General features: G+C 43.3%; 1 protein-coding gene across 4 annotated transcripts; it reads left to right on the top strand.

Moving 5' to 3' along the window:
- The first annotated feature begins 4,360 nt into the window (after positions 1-4,360).
- Positions 4,361-20,277, top strand: fam53b (family with sequence similarity 53 member B). Of its 4 annotated transcripts, XM_030400864.1 has the most exons (7): positions 4,361-4,550; positions 9,269-9,385; positions 9,575-9,649; positions 10,942-11,174; positions 11,989-12,043; positions 13,986-14,749; positions 19,129-20,277. In XM_030400864.1, exons 4-7 carry the CDS (start codon positions 11,085-11,087, stop codon positions 19,480-19,482), a joined length of 1,263 nt encoding a protein of 420 aa, XP_030256724.1. In that variant the 5' UTR covers positions 4,361-4,550; positions 9,269-9,385; positions 9,575-9,649; positions 10,942-11,084; the 3' UTR covers positions 19,483-20,277. The 4 variants fall into 4 exon arrangements, with proteins under 4 accessions (XP_030256724.1, XP_030256725.1, XP_030256723.1 ...); XM_030400865.1 differs by lacking the exon at positions 9,575-9,649; XM_030400863.1 differs by lacking the exons at positions 9,269-9,385; positions 9,575-9,649.
- The last annotated feature ends 1,495 nt before the right edge of the window (positions 20,278-21,772 follow it).

The following is a 21,772-nucleotide window of genomic DNA, read 5'->3' as shown; positions in this document are numbered from 1 at the left end:
GAACCGTGTAGACCAATTACTGTCCTCAGAATAATGTGCTCAGTGTGACTTATGAGTGTGTGTGTGTGTGGGCTGAAATGCCAAAATAAGAGATCTCGAAAGCCTCTTAGGTTATTTTGGGTAAAACAGCACCACCTGGCCAGAAATGGAACATATGAACATTGACATATATTAAGTCCTTGTACTTTACTTTATTATACTCCATTATATTTCCAATTTCTCAAAAAATTATAAAAATGGAGAAGATTTGAATGAAGACATCAATAAAACCTTACTTTCACAAGAATGCACGAGTAATAATAATAATCCATAATTATAATATGCACTGGAGCAATTTCTTCTGCATAATGAGTACTTTTAAAATGTTGGATCTCTTTGATAATGATTGTTAAGTTACTAAAATTTTGAATCCATGACTTTTACATATTGGACTATTTCTTTACATTGTTTTATTGCTACTTTTGGTCAGGTAAACTATCAGAATACTTCTGCCCATAATCTTGTTATATCTTAAGAAATAAACATAAAAGAAATCAACCCCAAAGAAACATAAGATGGCTCTATTCAGCTCTTCCAGAGTAATTAAAATCTTACAAACCCAAACTTATCTGACAAGACAAACATTTGTACCTTTCACACACGGTCAGGCTCGCACATCTACGACAGACAAGGTGCATGCAAACACTTTTAAATTAGCAGCTACTGTGAATATTTTGTCTTAAAACGGGGGTGTAGATAGGGTCTTTTCAAATCAATATGAGACACTGGACAAGCTGTATAGAGCCATTTATCCATTTCCATTGTTTTTTTCCTGTTGTAAAATAAGTCCCAATCTACTTACAAGGGTGCTGTGAAACTTCACCTGACTTTCCCTCAGCATGGTGATGAGTTTGACCAAATTTGAATTTTTGGGTGAACCTATCCTTTAAACTCATTAACGGTGTGTAAAGTTGATAAGATTTGCTACAGTTGACCAGCTATGTTATTAAATGGCTAGCTATAGTGTGTAGACTGACTATACTTTTACTTTAAAGACTTAAGTGCATTTTGCTCAAAGTAGTACTTCTGTTAAGTTTTAAATGCAGGATTTTTATGTAATACAGTGTTTTCTCTGTGGTATTGCTACTAATCCTAACCCTTACTTGACCTAAAAGATGTACCTGGATAAATACTGACCAATTTATCATTAAATCAGACATGAACTTAAGGCCACTTTACCTCACCAAACATCCCAGGTTTGTACCCGTAAAGTAATCAATTTCTATGCATGATTATTCAGCAATGTATGACATCATATGAACATCATCATGACCAGAAATAAAACTGCTCTGAGCTCAACGGCCGTTTCTCTAAATACCTTCCTCGCACAGTCACTCATGAACCGTTACTGGAGGAACAGCTGCACCTCTTTCAGATGCTGCGGAAGATTTAAGCAATACGCATGCTTTGGCAAAAACCCTGCCCCGGAGCCTCTTAGAAGGGATCTCCAGGCCCACAGAGATGTGCCAGTTCAATTAACTTGGCTATAAACATTATAGACGAGGATTAGTGGGATAGATGAGAAGCGGTGAACCTCAGATGGACGTCCCACGAAAGCCATATGCTCTTTTTGTGTTCAGACTGTAGTTACAGTCTGCCCGTTGAGCAACATCAGAGAATGATTTAAACAACGCGCTGCAAAAAAAAAAGTCAATTTAAATGCGTGTACTTCTGCGTTTTGACAAACGGTGTCAGTGTTTTTCTTTTTAATGAGTGTCACTCTGTTGGCCGAGCTAAACCTTTAGAGAGTTAACTATATTTGTATGTATTTCTCACTGACAGAAAGCTTCTGGATTTTTGAAATGACAAACAAATACTGCAAAAAGAATATGTGAACTCAGAATTTTACTTCAAAACAAATATTTGTGGTGCAGTTTGAACAGGGTCAAGGGAACTGCATTTAAAACTAGGAAAGAAAAAAAAAAGTCTTAAATCATAAATTGGGGAATTCTGTCAGGGATGAAGAGGATTAACTGTTCATTAAAGTTTCGAAGACATGGCTCCTGTAACAGGAGTCCTTTAGCCATCTGTCTGTGGCTGGTGTGAACCACAGATGGCATACAGCGTTCTGCATGGGGTCCCAGTGCTGGGAGTTGGACGCTCACTTCCTATTTACTGTTAACCATATGCTAGCTACAGTGAACCAAGTCAAAGAAAAAAAAGACCAACAACAACTAAAATTGAGCTTATTATTTCTCAAACATACGGAAGAAAATACACTTCAGTTCAGTCTTGCTGCGCTATGATTGGTAGATACTGCCCCCTATGGTTTTGTCCGTCGTACCACACAAACTTTGTTGAATTGCAAGACTCCTGCTCCTGCACTACGAGCTGCTCTGATAACTTGTTTGGTAATGAGTCAGCTGTGCCCTTTTGGACTGCAAAACATGTCATGCAACGTTTGATATGTCACATTTCCTACAAATGTTTGCAAAATCGCTCGGTTTCCACACTGCTGACGGGGTTTTAGATTAAAAAAAACAACAACCTGTCACCCCCAGACTGTAGTGGAAGAGACAAATCCTCAGTGCCCTTTAACACAAAAGGCAGACAGTCTAAAACCGAGGAGGACAGTCTGACAGTCTGGGGGAGATTAGTGGCACACAACAGATGTTACTCCTTGATTAACAATAGTGTCTGCCAGGGGTGAGCTTGAGCTCCCCACCCTTCTGAGGCCCTGTGTGTTAACTTCGGCCCCCACAAAATAAATGAACTGGCTGCAGATGATGTTATGGGGAAGGAATGGTAAAATATATTCAGTGATCTTCTTTTCTGGTGCAGCTTTTGGTAACGTGGCAATCATATCCAGTTGCTTTACTTTTGTCTTGATTAAATGGCTCTGATCAATTTTTCAGATGTGGGAGGATTTTGACACATTGAAAGGAAAACAAAAACACAGCATTCATATGTGAACAAGTTGTACTAGGGTGCTTTCCAACCTAAAAAAGTAGAGGAGTTGCAAGACGATTACGGGGATAGAAATGAAGACAAATCCTGGATCCTTGAATGTTTGCATTTTTTGTCAAATACACTTTCTCGCCTCTTCAGGATTGCGAAAATTATTAAATGAAAGAAAAAAGATTACCAGGACAAGTCTCTGATGTGTGGCCAGATTTTTAAAGGAAAAGTTCACCCAAAAATGTTCAAAAAGTCATTGTCTACTAACCTTCATACATCAAGTGAGGTTTTCATAGTCCACAAAACATTTTTGGAGCTTTGCAGTAAAACAACATTGCAGCATTGTGCTAAACAGCTGAAGCAGATAGGGACTTGTTTTAAAACGTAAGAAAATCAACCAAAAGAGAACATAAACTCCATACAGCTTGTCCAGTGTAATCCAAGTCCCAAATTCAGTTGAAAAACACATTATTCACACTCTTGATGGGCTTTAGCTAATACTTTTTGCTCTGCAGCTACAGTGAAGACTTCAGCTTGTAAAACAAATCATGCCAGACGAGATATATGGAGCCATTTTATGCTTCCATCCCACTGTTTTTTAAAACAAGTTTTAAAACAAGTACCCGACTACTTAGATTGTTTGGACAAATGCATGCGGTGCCATTTTTGCTGCAAAGCTCCAGAAATGTAATGTGGCAACTTTCAGTTGGCACAGGAGGGCGAGTAGTAAACGCCTGAATTTTCATTTTTGGGTAAATGTATACTTTAAGTGATAAAAGGGACCATATGTAAACTTATTTATATATACTCACAGTATGTGTGTATATATAGAAAACCTAAAGGCAGTTAAATAATGGCATATTGCGTGACGATGAACCCTCGATAAAGCCTGAACCCACTTCCTAGAAAGAGAACATCTGTATGTAATAAGTGTAGTCTATTCATAAGGGACTAACCCATCTTATACTGGAATTAAATTTGTGAGGGGGGTGCTATGAATGTATAAACACACATATCTCTCTCTTTCTCGCTCAGTGTGGCTCTTTAGGTCACACAGAGCCGGTAGGTTCTTATGTTACACCACTGTATGTTGTGAAAGTGCCTTGTCTATATGCACAGCTCAAAACTGTGATTACTTTTCATTACTGCACGGACGGGGCAGACCTCTAGTTGCACCAGCAGGGGTGGTACAGTAAAAAAAAAAAAGTCTCAAAAAGATTAACATTCAACTTTCATCGTCGTTCTCTTCATCTGAATCTAAGAATAGAGCTTGAGTAAGACAAACACCGCAATAAGTTAAAATCGAAATGGAAGTTTTAGCAGCGCGAATAAGTTACCGGACACCCCTCTCCCCTGTCAAAAGTGGTACGGCTCGCGTATGTTGTCACAGGCTCGTTTAGCGTGCAATCTTGGCCAGTAGTGCACTCACTGGGGTGATGTTGTAGTTTGCAGGAGCTGCCCGGAGCAGGACGTGAGGTGACCTGCCCGCTCTGCTTCATTGCCCGACGCCTTGTTCCTTGTCTTTTAAAACACAAAAACTCAACATGGTCCAGCGAAACTAACCGGCTGCCCCGCTGCTTGTTGGAGAGTCCCAGGCGCTCACCGTGATGCTGGTGAGTGTTAGTGTTTTATGCTCAAAGTATGAACTTTAAGCGCTAGCTAACTCAGCTAGCCACAGTAGTTGACAGAAGTGTGAACTGTGATGCTAGTTTGTGTTAATGGAAGTGTGTTGTGGTGACAAGTTTAATTGGAAGTGACAGGTAACAAAATAGGATTTTCTTTGTGGGAACTAATCTTGAAAAGTTAGCTTAGCAACTTTTCCTCAGGTGTACTGCCTTAGCTTACCTGTCTTGCCTGGTGTATTACTTGCACAAATGCAGCCATGACTTATTTTTGTCAGCTCTGTATTTTTTATTAAGTCAGTATTGCCACATTCAATAGATTACACAATGTGAGGAAATATTAAAGGGAAGGCTAGTCAAACAAAATGTCAGTCACAGTAGACATGTCCATACATATTGCAGAGTCTTAAAATGATCCCCAGTGTTCATGTCAGTGTCATCCACTCATCTTCTCACTGTAAGCCCAGAGAGTATGCTCGACTTGTTTAACATCTAATAAGTGGAAAAACTCAATTACATGAGCTGACAGAGCGATCAAGTTGTCCATGCAGTTTGCAAAGAGATGCTACATTCCTTAGATTAAAAGGATTTTATGTGATTTGGCTAGCTTTGAAGTGATTTCAGACAGTCTGCTTCACTCATGCCTGGATGGCACACATGGCGAGATAGGTCAGTGCAAACGTACAAGACCTTTAAACCATTTTTTTGGGTATGTGTCTTTACCTGATGACACCACATTACTTGGCATCCATGTCATTTGGGATCCTCCTTCTTGTGTGTTTCAGTTAGTGCCTACAGTGGAATGTAGTCGTCTTATCTTTGTCTAGCCAACCCTCCCCTCAGGTATGAAGACAGGGTACGCTGACATACAACCCAGCAGATTCTGCAATTTAAGTGCTCACTGGGATAATAAACACAAGAGCTTGTTAAACCTGAACTCCACAGTGTCCCATGGCCATGAATGCATTAATTAGGAGTTGAAAAAAGAGAAAATGGAAAACTTACTGTCAAAGTATGGATGTATCATTTATTTCCTGAGCATTTCATATTTTATCATCAGTTGCTCGTGGCCTTTCTGTTGAGTTCAAAATCCTGTTTGCTCTGTAGCCTGCGTGTAACATTCTGTGAGCTCCCGTCACACCAGTTTCTTTGCCAAACTCATTTCCCTTTCATGAGGGATTTTGGAAAAGGGGTTTAAGGGACTGTTTGTGCTGGTTACTTGGACAAGCTCAGTTTTCAGGGCCTTTTTCCTCTGAAACTGAGAGGCATCCACCTGGAGGGCTGGCAAGCTCATCTGAAAAACTGTTGAACAGTTTGTAGCTCGAGTACAAAAGAGGCTGCCAATAGGATCTCGCAAATGATTCCTCTTTCCTTTCCGTATCACTGGAAAAATTTAGACAAAAGTCCGCAGGCTCTCTCAGATCCTGTGTAATCATGGTGCCACTGTTATGACAGTGTTCTAACACTCATCAGGGAAAAAGTTAGCTCTCCAGCTTTCTCATGCTGTTTCATGTATATATGCAGGGTGGGGGGATGGATAAATTCCTGCTTGAAAAACTCAAAAGTGCTTCTTTCCCTCCTCTCTTAATTTCAATTGAGAGTTAATAGGGCTGTAGCCACTGGATGTGACTTATTCTCATTTGGGTCCATTAACATGCAATGTTATATTGCTGTGGATGTAGATGGATGTTGGGTCTCCAAGCTTTTGCAATTAAGAGACATTGTTAGATTTAGCATTCAAGTGGACGGCATTTCTCTCCAACTTGGACAGGTGTGTTGAAAGCCTCGATTACAGAGCTCAACAAAGCTCTTGTCCCGGACAAATGTATACAGTGCGAGTGATTATGTATGAGATAATTAAACAGCAGGCCCGCTTTAAAACGTAGGCCTCCTTGGCTGCCATGCATAGCCATGCTGAGCCTTTGTGTTTATGGTAAGTGGGCAGCTGCATGCTTGTGAGACCTTGGCTGTACCCCAGGCCTTCAACTGAGCCTGATAACTACTATTGAAGCCTCCCAGCCATGCTTATTTCTGACTATTCATTCACTGCTTTACATGTAGAGTGTGCCTCCTGTTTGACATAGCCTAATTTCTATGAACATGCGGACAGCTGTGGGCTAGCCCGCGCCCTTACAATGAGTTTCATAAATTTCTTTTCAGTCAGTCAGCCGTGGCAAAACTTGGTGGCACCTGCCCTTTGTGGCGCCTAATTAATGAGGACACCAACAAAGAAAGATTCGGGTTTCAAAAAACCTTGAATTTTCACAGTGCGGCAGAAAAAGCAGACCTGGTTTGCCAATTTGTCATTTAATTACCCGCTCTTCTTGAGCACTGTTTGTTTGTCTGCTTTCTTTATGACATGCTCTGTCAACAAACCCACCATTATGATGAGAATCAGAGTTCAAATATGGATCCTTTAGGATCCACCAACTTAAAGAAGTAGGCCAAACAGAGCCAATAGCTCAGGGGAATCAAGCTTTTTAAGATCATGCATATTTTCTACAGCAAAACTTTTACCCAGTATTCCTTTCACAAGTTGCATGGTGTTGAAGAGCAGCACAAATCCCCTCAGTTAGGTTTCAAGTCAGGCCATCTCAGGTGCTCAGCAGATGCTCGGATTACAGAGATGGCCACAGTCCTGGGATTGTTGCAAGCAGGATGCAGGTTGGGCTGCCATGCATGCATTAAATCCAGCAGAGGATGTCTGAAAATTCAACCTCATGTTTGAGCTTTTCATCAGTTTACTTTACACAGATGCTCGAGAGCTTTGATAAAACATTAAAGGCATGTGTGATAAGCCTAAAAATAGATACAAAATAGATACAGTTCACAAATGCGTTGCTCGGTAACCTGCACAAAGTGCAACGATGATATCAAACAGTGTTGTTTTCCACCAGCTGTCCAAGTGCTATAAAATGGATTAGTATTAGCTCTAATTGTCAGTCAGACACAAAGCTGCCAAATCCTTATGTAATGTTGGCCTAACCAGCAGGATTACTGGCTGAGCAATGTATGCAAAAGCTGCTCTAATTGGGGAAACACAGCTTTCATGGGTCACCGCAGTTTGGATGTCTATTGTAACTGCAAAGCTGACAGTCTGTAGTCTTCCTGGACTTGACCGCAATATACTAGATCTCATATAGAAAGTATCTGATGGCTCTAAAGCAGGCCTCCGCTTTTATAGATGACCCCGTCATCTTTGTGGTTTCCTCCTGCCCCATATATCGCTCTTTCAGGCCGTGCGATAGCTTTCTGACACCCCAAAGCAGTGATGGTTGAAAGGCTTCTTGGTGACCACAAAGGAAGTGTGGAGTGCCATCACCTCGTCCAAGGCGCCATCATCGTTGTATCTCGGGACTGCTGCTGTCACTGCAGACTTTCGTTGCAGTCAGTCAGATGCCTGTTTGCATGTGATGAGCGTCTGAGCGAAACGTCCTGCAACGTTCTTCCCCTTCTCGGAGATTAGACTTCCCAGTTGTCACGGTGGTTGCTGCCCCAGCGCAGATAAAGAGCTATCGGGCTGCAGAAGCATAGAGGCTCCCACTGATTCCAGATAATGGCAGCATCATTCTGGAGGTTATGGGGTTATGACATCATATGGGGAGTGGCGCTCTAGGTGCCTCATTTGACAGATTATATCTCTATCTGCATTTTTAAACATGGCAGGGCATTTTTGTCTGAGATGAACTCATGCAGTGGCTCCTTCATTTTGCTTTACAGCTTTCTTTGTACAATAAGAAGTGGACTGCCCTTTGCCAGCGCTTCTCAAAATGTTTCCTGTTCACAAACTGTCACAAGTTTGAATGCATTTCAAAGGCTGTGGGGCTAGCTTAGGCTTTTATAATTGTGTGTTCAACTTATGTCATGGAGCCGAGGAATGTTTATAATTATGTTATAAACCTCGCCCATTTAAAGCACTCGGCAAAGATTTATGGGATGAAAGCGTAATGCCTGAGCATGAGCAAGGTGATAAATTCTCTAACTTGAGGTAATGGATGTCAGTTACAGTTTAGAGTCCAGAGTGTCAGGCCACAGTTAGACATTTCCATTTTTCCAGGGAAGGAAAACACAAGTTAGTATCCTTTTTGTTTGGGTAAACATCATATAAAAGAGCTTTTCTCGACTTTGCCAATTTCTTTGGGCGAGGTTTCTTTCTTTTCTGTGTCAATGCCAGCTCCATCCATCACCGAGCCATTAAGGGAAACATATAAACAACTGTTTCCTCCACCCCAGCACTTCTCTAGATATCTCTGCTGTGAAGCACAGATATGTGTGGTTAATGGTCACGCAATGTATAAGCTGGCCTGACCTAGTGCAGCACCTTTGATCAGTTTCTATTAACAGAGGCCACGAGTTAAGGCTGCCAGGCATCCTTGAACCTTGTTGATCTCCTTGTTAGACTCAAAAACTGCTAAAACACCCTCGTGTTTAAGTTGTTTTCCCGATGTGATAAATGTCAGTAATCGAAATCATATGCTGAATGTAAACAGCACCTCCAGTATGTCATCTTTGTCAGGGTCTTGTGATGCTGCCCCCTTTCCCCTGCAAAAACACACACACACACACACACACACACACACACACACCACCACACAACCTCTGATGTCGCCTCTTTTGTTTCCCACGGTGTCTCATCTTCTGCACAGAGCACGCTTTTGTTTCACATACGCTGTCTCTCTCCGTTTCCCCCCTTTTTTTTGTTCCTGCAGTTGTTCTGTCATTCAAACACTCTGACCTTGAAGGCATCCTGCGACCATCTCGTGTCCACTGCACTTTGTCTCAGTCCCCTACCTGACGTAGCCTCATTTGGAACCGAGCTGGTGGTAGTAAGAATCCTCTGTGATGATTATATAGATTTACATCTGTGGCCAATCAGCTGTTTTACTGTAACCGTGGTGCAGCACTAATGCGAAGAGGGTTGTTTTGATAACCGCAAGGTCAGCTATTCCCAGCCAGCCCCTGAGTATTCAATTACACAACTTTGACTTTGCTCTGTTCCTCTCTGTGGGCTCCAGAGTGGAACACTTTGAGGAAACTCACTTACTCTCTCAGATGACTGATAATCCTCCAGATGAACAGAAGAAAACAAGGTATAGAAGTCTAATTTTGGAGGGGCTCGCATGGAAGTAAAAATGCAATTTCAACTTGTTACAGACCACACTATGGCGACATAGGCGACGCCTCGCGAATCAAAGCGAGTGCTGGTTATGTTTGCTCGCTCACTTGAGAATTAAATGGGCTTGTCAAACCACCAGCCGCTCATGAATTTCCACTCTCCATATTTCACTTTTGTGTACGTTGAACAGGTTTGCAAGAGTGCAGGAGTGGAAAATTATAGTAACTTTAGATTCCAAACAGTCGAGGGCTCTTTTGAATGTTTGAGTGTGTGAGATGAGCTTGAGGGTTCATTGGAGTCCTCCACCAAAAATGTTTTTCTCTTTTGAGTGTCAAATACTTAATGCCTGTAGGCTTGAAGGGTGTCTAAATAAAGGGTGTTTATAACTTGCGCTTCAATGGAGGACAGTAGCTAAAGACAGCTTGGATTCACAGTAGTTACAGTAGACATTTCGCAAACTCTACACTCTCTCTAGGACATGGCTAACAAGACTGAGAATGGGTGAAATTCAGGACAGGGGAAATAGGTGTGGGCGTGGTCATGGCCTCTCATACAGTAGAACACCGAAATTCAGAACTCAACTCTAAGATTATTTTGCTCCTTAAAGTTTATCATGAGGAAAAAGTAACACAATGACTGTGTTGTATGCAAGACTGTTAATTATTACTCGTTACATGAAATGTATTTTATTAATTTCATCTAGCCAATCACATCTGTCTTGACAAAGTATGTCAGATCACTCTTTCTCTGTGACTGCCTGCCTTCAACTGTACACTGCTAAACAATGAAACTACAACCTCCATGATTCATGTAGGCAATGGGCTTTTAAAATTTTAAAAAAGGCTAAGCTGCAGTACCTGCTATAGCCAGTGGAGTGCCCGAACAGTACCCATCTTTGGTCAATACCAAATAAATCTTACATACAGCTCAAAGCCAGAGAAATTGATTATGCTGCAGAGGTTGTTTGAAAAGTTTCTATAGAAATTTGATACTTAATGACAATTTTTTGCCATGACTGTGTTGCAAATTGAATCCAATGCAACTGATGTGAATCCATGTTAAACTCCTCACTCAAGATACACTTTCAGTTGAGTATTACTTTAAGAGAGCATTGGGTTAGCTCTCCATTGACTGTGCGATCAGAGCCTCCACCCAGGGGATCCAGTCTCCCCAATCCAGCCGGATTGCTGTCTGCTTATATGGTCGACAGAATGTCAGAAATGTGCTGAATTCTAATCCTGTGCTCATCTTTGTGTGTCCGCTCAGGATTGGGCCGAGGAGTGAAGCACATTCCTGAAGGAGTCGAGGCCCGCTGTCTTTAAGCTTATGAGAAACCGGCCAGCTAACACAGTGCATGTCAAGATGGCCGCCAGCTTTTCTTGCCCTCACTGGAACGCCTTGGGACAAGGATGTGCATTGCCATGGTGATCATATTCAAGAAAACACTGGAAAAGAAGGGCGCCGACGATGTAACATCCAAAAGGACAGATTTGGGCCCGGTGAGAGGTTATTTTCTACTTTTGCCTTAACAGCACTTGTCAAGGTGGAAGATGACAGGTTCTGCTCTAAATCAGAAAATTGTTGCCGGCCACTCATCACTCCACATGAGTTTTATGGCTCTACTTTTTATTTTCCTGTTTTGTCAACATTAACCAGAGCTTAAATTTAACTTGAAGCTTTCCTGAGTCAAATTTATTGGAAGTGTTTGGCTTACTGAATTTCAGGAAGTGATGTCAAAAGAACTATTTGCATGTTGAAGATGGGAATAACAGATGTTTATGTTACAATTACTGATAATAGCCTCAAAATAGCTGCCAAGTCTTATCAGCACGGGGTTTGTCATCTGGTGTTGAATCCCCCGTGTTCTATTTACTTCACTCAAAATGACAATGGAGTATTTTAGTTTCACTAGGCAGAGCAACTCTGACTCATTTTCTAATCAGCATCCATGCAGTAGAAACCTACTCTGTGCCAGCACACACTGAGGAAAATCCCCCACAAATGTGGACTGAGTTTGCCCTTTCAGCCACGTGAAATGAAGTCATCTTGCATGGAGACCGAGACGTCAATCGGACGCATTTATAGTGGAATCTCTCTCTATGTCTATGGGTTGTGTTAAATGTGCTACGACATGTGCTCTCTGGGCCAGTTATACCTACACAAAATTAGACTTTTTCCACTTGGTTTTTACTTGTATTTGTAGAATTATTGACTTGTGATTGGTAGAACCTCCTGTGCATTCCATTCAAACCTCTCTATGTGACATTCTGGTTTCTGGCGAGCTGACAGTGAATCTCTCTTGCATTTCTTCAGTTCCAGGCACAGACCATGAGCCAGGGGACTACACTTTTCTCTTGTGGACTCATGGGTAAGTCTTATTAATATATGCACCCAGCAATGTAAGGATAATGTGGATAATTTCAGTAGCAAATAACACAAGTAGTAATTAAGTGATAGTACATTTTGTGGAAATTTAGCCAAAACTTTAAAAAAAGAAAAAAAACATGAACAAAACAAGGTAATTAGAAATTATAGAATTGTCTACAGTGGCCTAACAGAACCAGAAATATTAAAGAAGTTGCTGACTTGGTAACAATGTGTCAGTAAATGGAACTCGTGAGCTTGTGGTTACGACAAGGGAAGTTGTGTCCAGGATATGTTTGGCATTCACGTGGTCAAGTTGTAGAACACTGCAGCTTGAGCCTCCAAGGCTAATAATCTAGCCTGCTAGCGGACGGGTAGAGTAAATCAGGAAATGCAAAGACATATAGTTAAAGCAAGGGCTGCCCAGTATGGAACACTTACTTCCCATAACTCACTGGAAAAAAACAAGTAATTCCGTAGCTTGTAGGAGCCAGAAAATCTAGAAAGAGGCCAGAAAATGGTCAGAGAGGCTTGTCGTATTGTAACACTTCTGAGGAATTATCAGCAGCAGGCCATCCTCTGCTGCATCTGGTCGCCGGTCACACAGCATTATGTGAAACATATCTGACAGGTGTTTTCTGCCAAGATGAATGTGTGTTATTTACTACGTGTTAGCGGCTTATCATTTGCATGGATCGCATTGCACCCTTGCATGCTTTCAAGCTAAGGACACGTTGTTCCCTAGCTGAAAATTTGGTTACGACTACAAAGGCTCATATTCTAAGTTTACCGAGCTGTATGAGTAATAGTCTCTACAATCTTTGTATGGTAAGATTAAATGGCGCTCTGTCCCTGCAGTAACTTGGCTGTGACTTTGTAAGACTGGCAAAGACCTGGCAGAGGACTCGACAGCACCAGTAGGTGTTGTTAACACTGCCCTTTGTTCTTGGTCCTGCCCATGTACTGTAGATGGTAATTTGGGGATTTTATATCCAGTGGAGAAGAATAGAACTTTTGCATACCAGGAGTGGGCAGTGGCTCCGACGTTCGGTGCCTGACTCAGAGTTGACTGACCAGTTGAGTTGGCTGACCTCTTCAGCTATTCAAGAGAGTGTGTGTTGTGGCGATAACAGGTGCTTTCCAGGGATTGGTAGCCATGGTGCTGGGGCAGTCAGTCAGCAGTCTTAGATAGGGAGCTGGTCAGTTGCAGAACTCTTAACAAAAGAGCAAGACCAGACTGTTTTATGATGGGTTGTTGACAGTTATCAACCCTTGCTCGAGCAGAGATGTTTGATATCGAGTCAGTTGGACAGTGAGCTCGGTTCCCTTTCGCAATCAGCTGTGCTTACAGACTGTGACACTAAAGCAGTGCCTGGAGGGCAGGATTTATTTTTAGTGCCAATTACACAAGGCAGCGAGTAGTGTCAATACAAAGTACACATGCTGGGACCAGTGTGCTGACCGAGACTGAGGCAGTGTCGTGGATGTTGTCCAACATAGCCTCTTCTGATTATATACCTCGGCACAAAAAAAGTTGCTTGTTTTGTTTTTTCTTGCACAACACTTTCCTCATATTGTGTTGCCGTCCTCTAAAAGAGTTTGCACACTAGGTCTGAATTTCTGGAAGTAAAGACCCAGACAAATCAATGATCAAGCTGACACACACAAACTTAGCACAACTACTGCAACTGCACGTTGCCCCAGAGAATGAATTCACCTTTTTTAACCTTTTGTCATTTGCAAAAAAAAAGGTAAAAATTCTAGGTAAAAATACTCACACTATAAGTTGTACTTTTTTTATTTTAACATTTTTCAGACAGCATTATCAGACTTTTTTTGCAAATGAGCCCATAAATAATTTTCTACATTGTATGTGACACTCTTATCAGTCTCATCTCACCTTTTTTATGTTATTTAATTCAACTGAATGTGGTGTTTTGTTGCAGAGACAAAGCGGTGGTGTGAGGTGGGTCACAGCTGTGCCATACAGCAGAGGCCAGTTGGGACCAGCCTGGAGAGCCTGTGGGATGTCCTGCCGGAGGTGCATAAAGGTTCTGCCAACTGGGACTGGGATGTTGGCTCCACTTCGAGCACAATCACAAGCTTGTTGCAAGACCTCAGTCTGACTGAGGCTGCGTCCTCGCACTCCACTGCACCCCCCAGCAAACGGCAGTGCCGGTCCCTGTCTTGCTCTGATGAGCTCGGCGGTTGCCGCTCTACCTGGCGCCCTCAGGGCTCTCGTGTTTGGACGACTGTGGAGAAGAGGAGGTGCCACAGCGGGGGCAGCGTCCAGCGCGGAGGTGTTGGGAACGCGCTCCTCGGCTTCCCTGCTATGCAACGCAGCTCCAGCTTCAGCCTCCCCGCCCGCTCCAACACCCTGGAGCTGCCCTGCTTCACTCAGCGTCTCCCCTACCCCTCTGCGTTCACCGGCCTGACGCCCTCCTCCTCCATGCCCCTGTCCTCCGAGCCCTCGGCGCAGCCCCTCTACCTCTCTCACGAACAGATCTGCCTCCCTGAGCCTCGTGGACCCTCGCCACCCAGCTCCCCTGACTCCACTCCAGAGCTGGAGCGCCGTGGTGGACAGGGGGGTCTCGCCCGCAGCCGCTCACAGCCATGCGTCCTCAACGACAAGAAGATCGGTGTGAAGCGCAGGAGACCAGCCGACTCTCACAAACAGAGGCCTTCTTTGGACCTGGCCAAGATGACCCAGGTTGGTAATTAAACATCAAACAGAAACAAACTTCTTTGTGTCATGTTTAATCAAAGGGGGTACCTATCCTGTCTATCATCACATGAGGTCCAATATACAAGTTTGTTAAACAGTCTCTTTAATGTTGCACCTGAACATGCCATGATTTATTAGAAGCAATTTCCACTGGCATTTTATGTGGCATTTATTTATTGGTTTGAACTCGCCACAGCCCTCTTATGTGCTCCAAGAGATCACAGTCCAGTCTCCGGAGAGACAAGACCCACAGGAAATGGTCATGCCAGCTGGAAGCTGTGCTAGGTCCATCAGTCTCACTAAGATTGGCTATTCATACTCTGCTGTTGTGGCAATTTTCTGCTTCCATGTTGGATAAACAAACACTTCCAACTTGGGTCACGCCACTGTGTCTGTTCTCCCTCAGCACACCTCAAAGTGTTTCTGCAGGCATTGTCATTAAATGAGGGCGATCACTCATGCAGCCGCGGCCCATGGGGGTGTCTGCACTTGAAGAAAAGGAGAGTTTGAAGCAAAGAATGCTGATTTGATCAGGGCAGGAATTAGGAATCTAAGGAAGTCAGATGAGTTCGTATTTATAATATAGATTATCTTATGAAACCAGTGGCCTGAGCCGATCCACTTTGTCAACAAGACTGTCTGTTTCATCTGCACATCCTGGCAGGCGTCTCTCTCTCTGCCCCAAGAGCACACAGACACACACAGTAAAATTTCACACGTACGCCGAGTGGATCATAAACACAGAGCTGGACCCGGCCCCTCTGAGAAAGTCACCCAGAGTTCAGCATTGTCTTAACAGCGGCGCTGCTGTGACACGACAAGCAGACGCTACACACGCTCCAAACAGTGACGAGGTCAACGTGGAGAAGAGAGCCTCGGGCGATGCAACTGACAATATTTTCACAGATGAGTGTCAGGGTGCTGAGATTGTTAGCATTGGATTTGTCCTGCTGTTTGTGCATTGTGTTCTCTGCTCTCCTCCATTAAGAGGGAGTGCTGCGATGTTGGGTTTCGGCTCAGGTGGAAGGCACGAAGCCACTGAAACCACGAGAAACCGTTTTATTGCAGTATTTATTTTTATTTTTTTGAACCGTCTTCTCAAATTTCTCTCAAGTGACTCTGGTTTAGAGGCAAGTCCTGGAGTAAATGATTTCCAGATATTTTGGCATAGTTATCAGTGCTGCCTCTGGCTTTGGTTGCACAAGGGTCATTCCTTGCCAGATCACGACGGATTCATAACTTTTCACAGTTCATGTCATGGATCCCCCCCCCCAGAAATCCATGTTAAAACTTCTATTATATTCATGAGACCTTGCGAGATCCAATGATTCCTGTTGTAAAGTTCTGAAGAGCCAAATTTAATAATATTTGTGAATCTTTCCATGTGTCTTTGTAGTCTCACCAATTGCTTATTTTTCACTGGAGGGAAATTAAATTTGTCCTGAACATCCAGAGCACGCTAAGGATAATTTTATAATAATGTGCTTTTTTAAACAGCTGTTTTTAAATGTTTACCAAACCAATAGCAATAAAACATGTTTTAACTGAATCATAGATCAAGTTTTTTTACAAACAGTTTTGTTCCAAAAAAATCCTTGACACAAACTGGGAGGACAAACGCGAGTTGGTATGGAAAGACCCACGAGTCAGCAAGCTTAACTGAAACTTAAAAGGTGCACTATGTCGTTTTGGGGAAGAAACAGAAAGATACTCAACAGGAAGAACTTTTATATGGCTAAACAAACTCTCTTTGTTTCCATGATTGATTAAACTGAGTAAACAAACTGACCTTAAAGGACATAACAGTTTCACATGTGGCGGACCCTGCCTCCTTTCTAGCTTCAAACAGTGTTCTGGGGACCTTATTTTCCTCTGAGAACAGCTTGTTCTTTTACAGTGCTTAAAAGATAGTTAGATAGATAGATGGTTTGAATTTCTTCTCCAAAACGTCATATTGCCCCTTTAATCGTCTGAAGTTATGCATGAGGCAGTAACACCAAACCTTTCAGCTACTCAAATGTGAGGATTTTCTGCTCTTCTTAACTTAACATGATTTAAAATTGAATTTCTACTTGTTTTGGACTTTTGTATCAACAAAACAAGCTGACTGGAGAGGTCATCTTGGGCTCTGGGAACTTGTAACAGGAAATTTCTACTTTTTTCTGATTCTTTATCGACTAGAGTAAACAATAATCTAATGAGCTGGAAAAGAGACCAAATGTTTCAAGCCAGAAGTCTGAAGTGTGCAGGAAAATCCCAGTAGAAAAGTTCTTGTCGTGATCATACACTAAAACCTGCTTGGTATTCAACTCGGGGGGAGTTTATCGTGCTTTACATGTATCACGCTATGGGCATTCAAAGTCACCTTACTATTCAAAGATTGGTCACAGTGCTGAGTGTGTCTCTAAAGTGTCCTCTCATCCACACGCCGCCACAGCGGTGTAGTTTACTCAGGGAGAAACTGCTACCCTCTGCGTGGCTCACTGCGGCTCCGTGAATGTCAGGAAGTAGAGCAGCTGTGGCAGAGGTTATAGATCGTCGCACAGGGGAGATGCGTGTTGGGTAAAGAGATATTGATTTCTGTAAATTCAGCTCAGTGGGTGGATCTCTGCCACAACCGGGCCTCATGAGCTATTGATCAGCTTTTATTGACGGGAGAGTCAAGGTCAGTATGGATGAGGAGACTCTCAGCTCTCTTCTCCATTTCAGTCAGATGGAGGGGGCGATAGGAGCAGACAAACATAGACAGCGGCAGCACTTATTCATGACCCTCATTTGGATGTGGAGCAGTAAGTTTTCTTTGCCAGAAACTGCTCCTTTTGAAGAACATTCTGCACATGTTCCAAGTCAGAGCTATACTTGGTATCGTAAATGTGGATGGCACTGTTTTGCTATATTCCAGACTACAGTGCCTTATCATATCGGTCCCATGGTCTGGGAAAGGTTGAGACTGACGTGCTAATGCAGAAGGCAGCAATGTGACACCGGCCCGGTGCTGACAAATGTTACCCGCTTGACCAGCGCCAAGAAAAACAGCAGGGCCCCGTTTGATCTATCGCTGCCCGGCGCTGAGACCTTTCTCACTGCTGTCAGGCCGAAGAGGTGGATCATAACTCTACTTTGCACCCTTTCTTCTCTGCTTTATTCAGAGCTCTAACCACTTTGGGCTCTATAATTGCAGATCTAAGCCTTTGATGGATATTATATCTTGAATGTCAATATTACTGTGGGCATGATAGAGCTGAGATGATCAGTGGGCAAGTGGATGATTAATTTGGCACTCTAAGCAGGAGAAGCTTTGGTCCAGACTGAAATATTTCTGTTGAACTGTTGAATGGGTTGACACCAACTTTTGTTCAGACATTCGTGGCTTCCAGATGATTGAGTTCCCTAATGACTTTGGTGAATCTATTCAGTGCCACCGTGAGGTTGACGATTTTGGTTTTGAGTGACAACTCAAATTGGACAGGATTGTCATGATGTTTGGTAGAGACACTCGTTCAAAATAAGCAGGTAGAAGGTGACCTCGAATCATTTAAGAAAACACAGATGAATGTGCAGCTGATACACTTGGCTGTGAGCTGCATCCCACAACAGCCCCATGCTTGTTAAGTATTACATAAGCGCACAAGTGACAGGAGGTTTCACACAGGCCCTATTCTCCTGCGTCCCTCTGGCCTAACACCGTAGTGGTCAGGCATGAGGCAGCTGTCCTGCCTTCTCCACATTAGCTGTACAGATTGGATAAGCCTCTGTCATAAAGCCTCCCGCTCCAGCGTGCACAGCTGTCGCAGGACTGGCCTGCAGCAACTCTGGCACATGTGGACTCGCCTTAGGAAGTTTCTGGCTTTCCCAGATGTATGTGTTCATTGTGCAGTGCCAGTGAAAGGCCAGCAGAGTCAATAGGCTGACATGAGTGATGTTTGCCCGGCGGGTATCTGGCCACTTGCTGCATGTGTTCAGTTGGACCTCAGATCGCATAGCCCCACTGATCCAACTGCCAGTTGCTCCAGTATGTAATACAGGCTAAATTTATACCCTTCAAATCTTGTTATTTTTTATATTATAGTGGTTGTTGCCCAGTGTCCAGCTCTGACCTCACTGACTCACTCGCAGTACAGTACAGGGATTGTTTTCACAAGATGGCTGTATGCTTTTAGTTTTGTTTGTGCCCTAGTTAGGACATGGGTCAGAGTCCAAGATGAAGAAATGTTTTATGTTTCCTTACTAAATATGCCATCACCATGGGGACTATGGACTCCTACCAGACCAAAGATTTGACTTGTTTGTTTTGGGAAATACTTGTTTCCTCAAAAACATCAATTTTATGCTTCTAAAAAAACAACCTTTCTGTCCTCCCACAGAAACTTCGGAATTTCCACAGCCTTAGCTGCCCTGGAATCACAGGCGAAGACAGCTGCGAGTCCGGCCAGGCCCTCCTTACTCTCAGGAGCACCGCTCAGTGCGACACCGACGACTCATCTGCAAACGAACACAGCTTTGAGGACGTTCAGCCTCGGACCAAAGAGGGCGAGATCACCAGGAACGTGTCATCAGACCCCACCATCGAGGAGGTGGACTGGAACTCCACAGACTGTGGGGACATGACAACCAATGGGAAGGACAGTGAGCCTCTGTGGGCGGGGCTGTGTAGCATGAGGAAGGATGTGTATCAGCTTGGAGGCGAGCTCGACATTGAGCAAATTGAGAGGAACTGAGCTGGACTGTCTTGCTCTCAGGGGAAGCTAATTTAGGGGACTGAAAGTTTCTCACCAGGTGGTACAGAAAACAGTACTGATAGTCTTAAGGACAAAGCAAGTGGAAAAGCTTATGAAATGAGCGTTCCAGCACTTGTTTTTCTTGTTTTTGTTTTTTTTTTTTTCCTCAAGGAGAGATTGAGCAGGAGCTTTGTGGGCTAAAAGCCCAATTTTGGAGACTTTGTGTAGTCAGAAGCTACTTCCGCACTGTGCGGTATCTCAACAGTGTCTCAGGAGAACAAGGAAGTCGGGGAGGATGGATTCGGGTGGAGATAATAAACTGATAAATAGAAAAATGATATATTAATGTTGGCTCAGAGTATGGGGTCTTTAACATTTCTCTGTAACCCTGATTACCTTCGTTGTACTACATTTGGAGAGAATTCACAGCAGGTTTGTATAAATTCTCTGCACTAGAATGAGCGTCCGTTCACCTGTCTGTCTTTAATCGTACATGGGTACATGATGGACAGAAAAACGGAGACCACTTCAAGAGCTACTGTTAGCATAAAGCCCCTTTCACTCTTACTGAGCAACAAGCTGCACGCACACACAGCCTGTAAAGTATATTGAAGAGCTTAACATTTTACACAGTAACATCAGGCTTCTCTCTGAGATCTATGCTCCCGTTTGTTTGAGAGAAAACTTTGTGATGCTAATAGCGTTAATATTCTTTCTTTTTACGATTTGTAACTACAAAGTTATGTAAAACATGAGCATATTTCTATACAAATAAACACAGTTTTAAATGTGTCATCACTGATCGCATTCTTTCAGCGTCTTTGCTCGTAAACATTTGGGATGCTGTCTCTGGACAGAGTGCGAAGTGCTTGTTGGATGCTGCCCAATCACATCCAGATGTGACGGGTACATCTGTATTGCCTAGTGGTTCAGTATAATGTGATGGAGTTAACTTTGAGGTGTTTCTACTTTACTTCAATTTTGTGCTGCTTTAACTGCATTTCAGAGGCAAACATTTTTTTACTCAAATGTTTTATGATAAACATGATTACATGTTAATGCATCTGTAACAATAATCAAATCTATTCCATAAAAATACATCGATATAGTGGTAATATATTTCATCACTGTAATTAAGTACCTTTTTGAATGCAGGACTTAACTGCAGCATCGCTACTTTTATTTAAGTCAAGCAGTGGGATCCTTGAGGGGGTCCCGGGGGCTCACCATCGACTTATTTCCACTTTAATAATCAAGTTATTAAATAATTAACGCAATGATGTCAGTAATGTGTGACTGTTTAAGTCATGGGTTTCATACACTTACGATAAAACTTCTACGTAAAATGCAAACTTTGTTATCAAACGGGGGTCTGTGACGCGAAAAAGTTTGAGCAGAAGAATTCTGCTCCTGCTACTAGCAGAGCACATGCGTTAACAGCGAGGTCATTGTTGGAGACGTCTTTAATGCAACAATGCAGACTGACCCAATTAAGTGGCAGGAAAGGACAATCACAACCGTAGTAGTGCTACTACTGATGAGCCTGTGTTTGTGTGCTGAAGCGGGGAGCGAGTAGGGAGGACGCCGGGTAGGGGTGGGAAGTCCGGTCCCCGTTTCTTTTTTCTTTTTTTTGACAGCGGGTGGAGTGGTGGAGCGGAGCGGCGGTTCACCCCAGAGACCTCCCTCCCTCCCTGCGCTAGGAAACAAAAGGGGCTTTTTCTCTGAGGAGCACAGTGACGTGGGAGGCGGCTGTGAATGTGGGCCATGTGTCAGGGCTGCTGCTGCTGCTGCTGCTGCTGCTGCTGCTCCGTTTGTCTGCTTCCCCTCCCTAACGCTGGAACCTGTGCAAAACCTCCAGAATGATCCTGCAGTTAACTTTTTGATTCACTGCTCCGGTACGACGACAAACCACGCCTGGCTCGGGAGGATGCTCGTCGTTCTTTGAAAGCATAAGGTGCCGCTGAGGGAGGAAAGTCGCCTCATTAAAGAGCGGCTGGGTAATTCGTAGATTGCTTGACATGCTACGGTCCAGGCTCAAATACTCCACAAAGCAAAACTGTGGGATTAAATTAGGCCTACATACTCTTGCAATGGACTTGATTATCATGCTGCTGCTTGAGAATCTGTGCGCTTGCACAGTGAGGTCATATTTACCCTGTCACAGAGCCGCCCTCGGTGCATGCAAGCCACTGCTTTTCACCAGTTGAGCCCTTTTTCGGGTAATGAGTCGAGAAGGAAACGGGTAAACAGAGCGTTCGTAAATGTGCTGTGCGGCAGACTGACACGCCGA

This window comes from Sparus aurata, chromosome 20 (assembly GCF_900880675.1).
Source record: "Sparus aurata chromosome 20, fSpaAur1.1, whole genome shotgun sequence".
Lineage (NCBI taxonomy): Eukaryota > Metazoa > Chordata > Actinopteri > Spariformes > Sparidae > Sparus > Sparus aurata.
The sequence above is the reverse complement of the archived record's forward strand: the minus strand, read 5'-3'. Positions and strand labels throughout refer to the sequence as shown.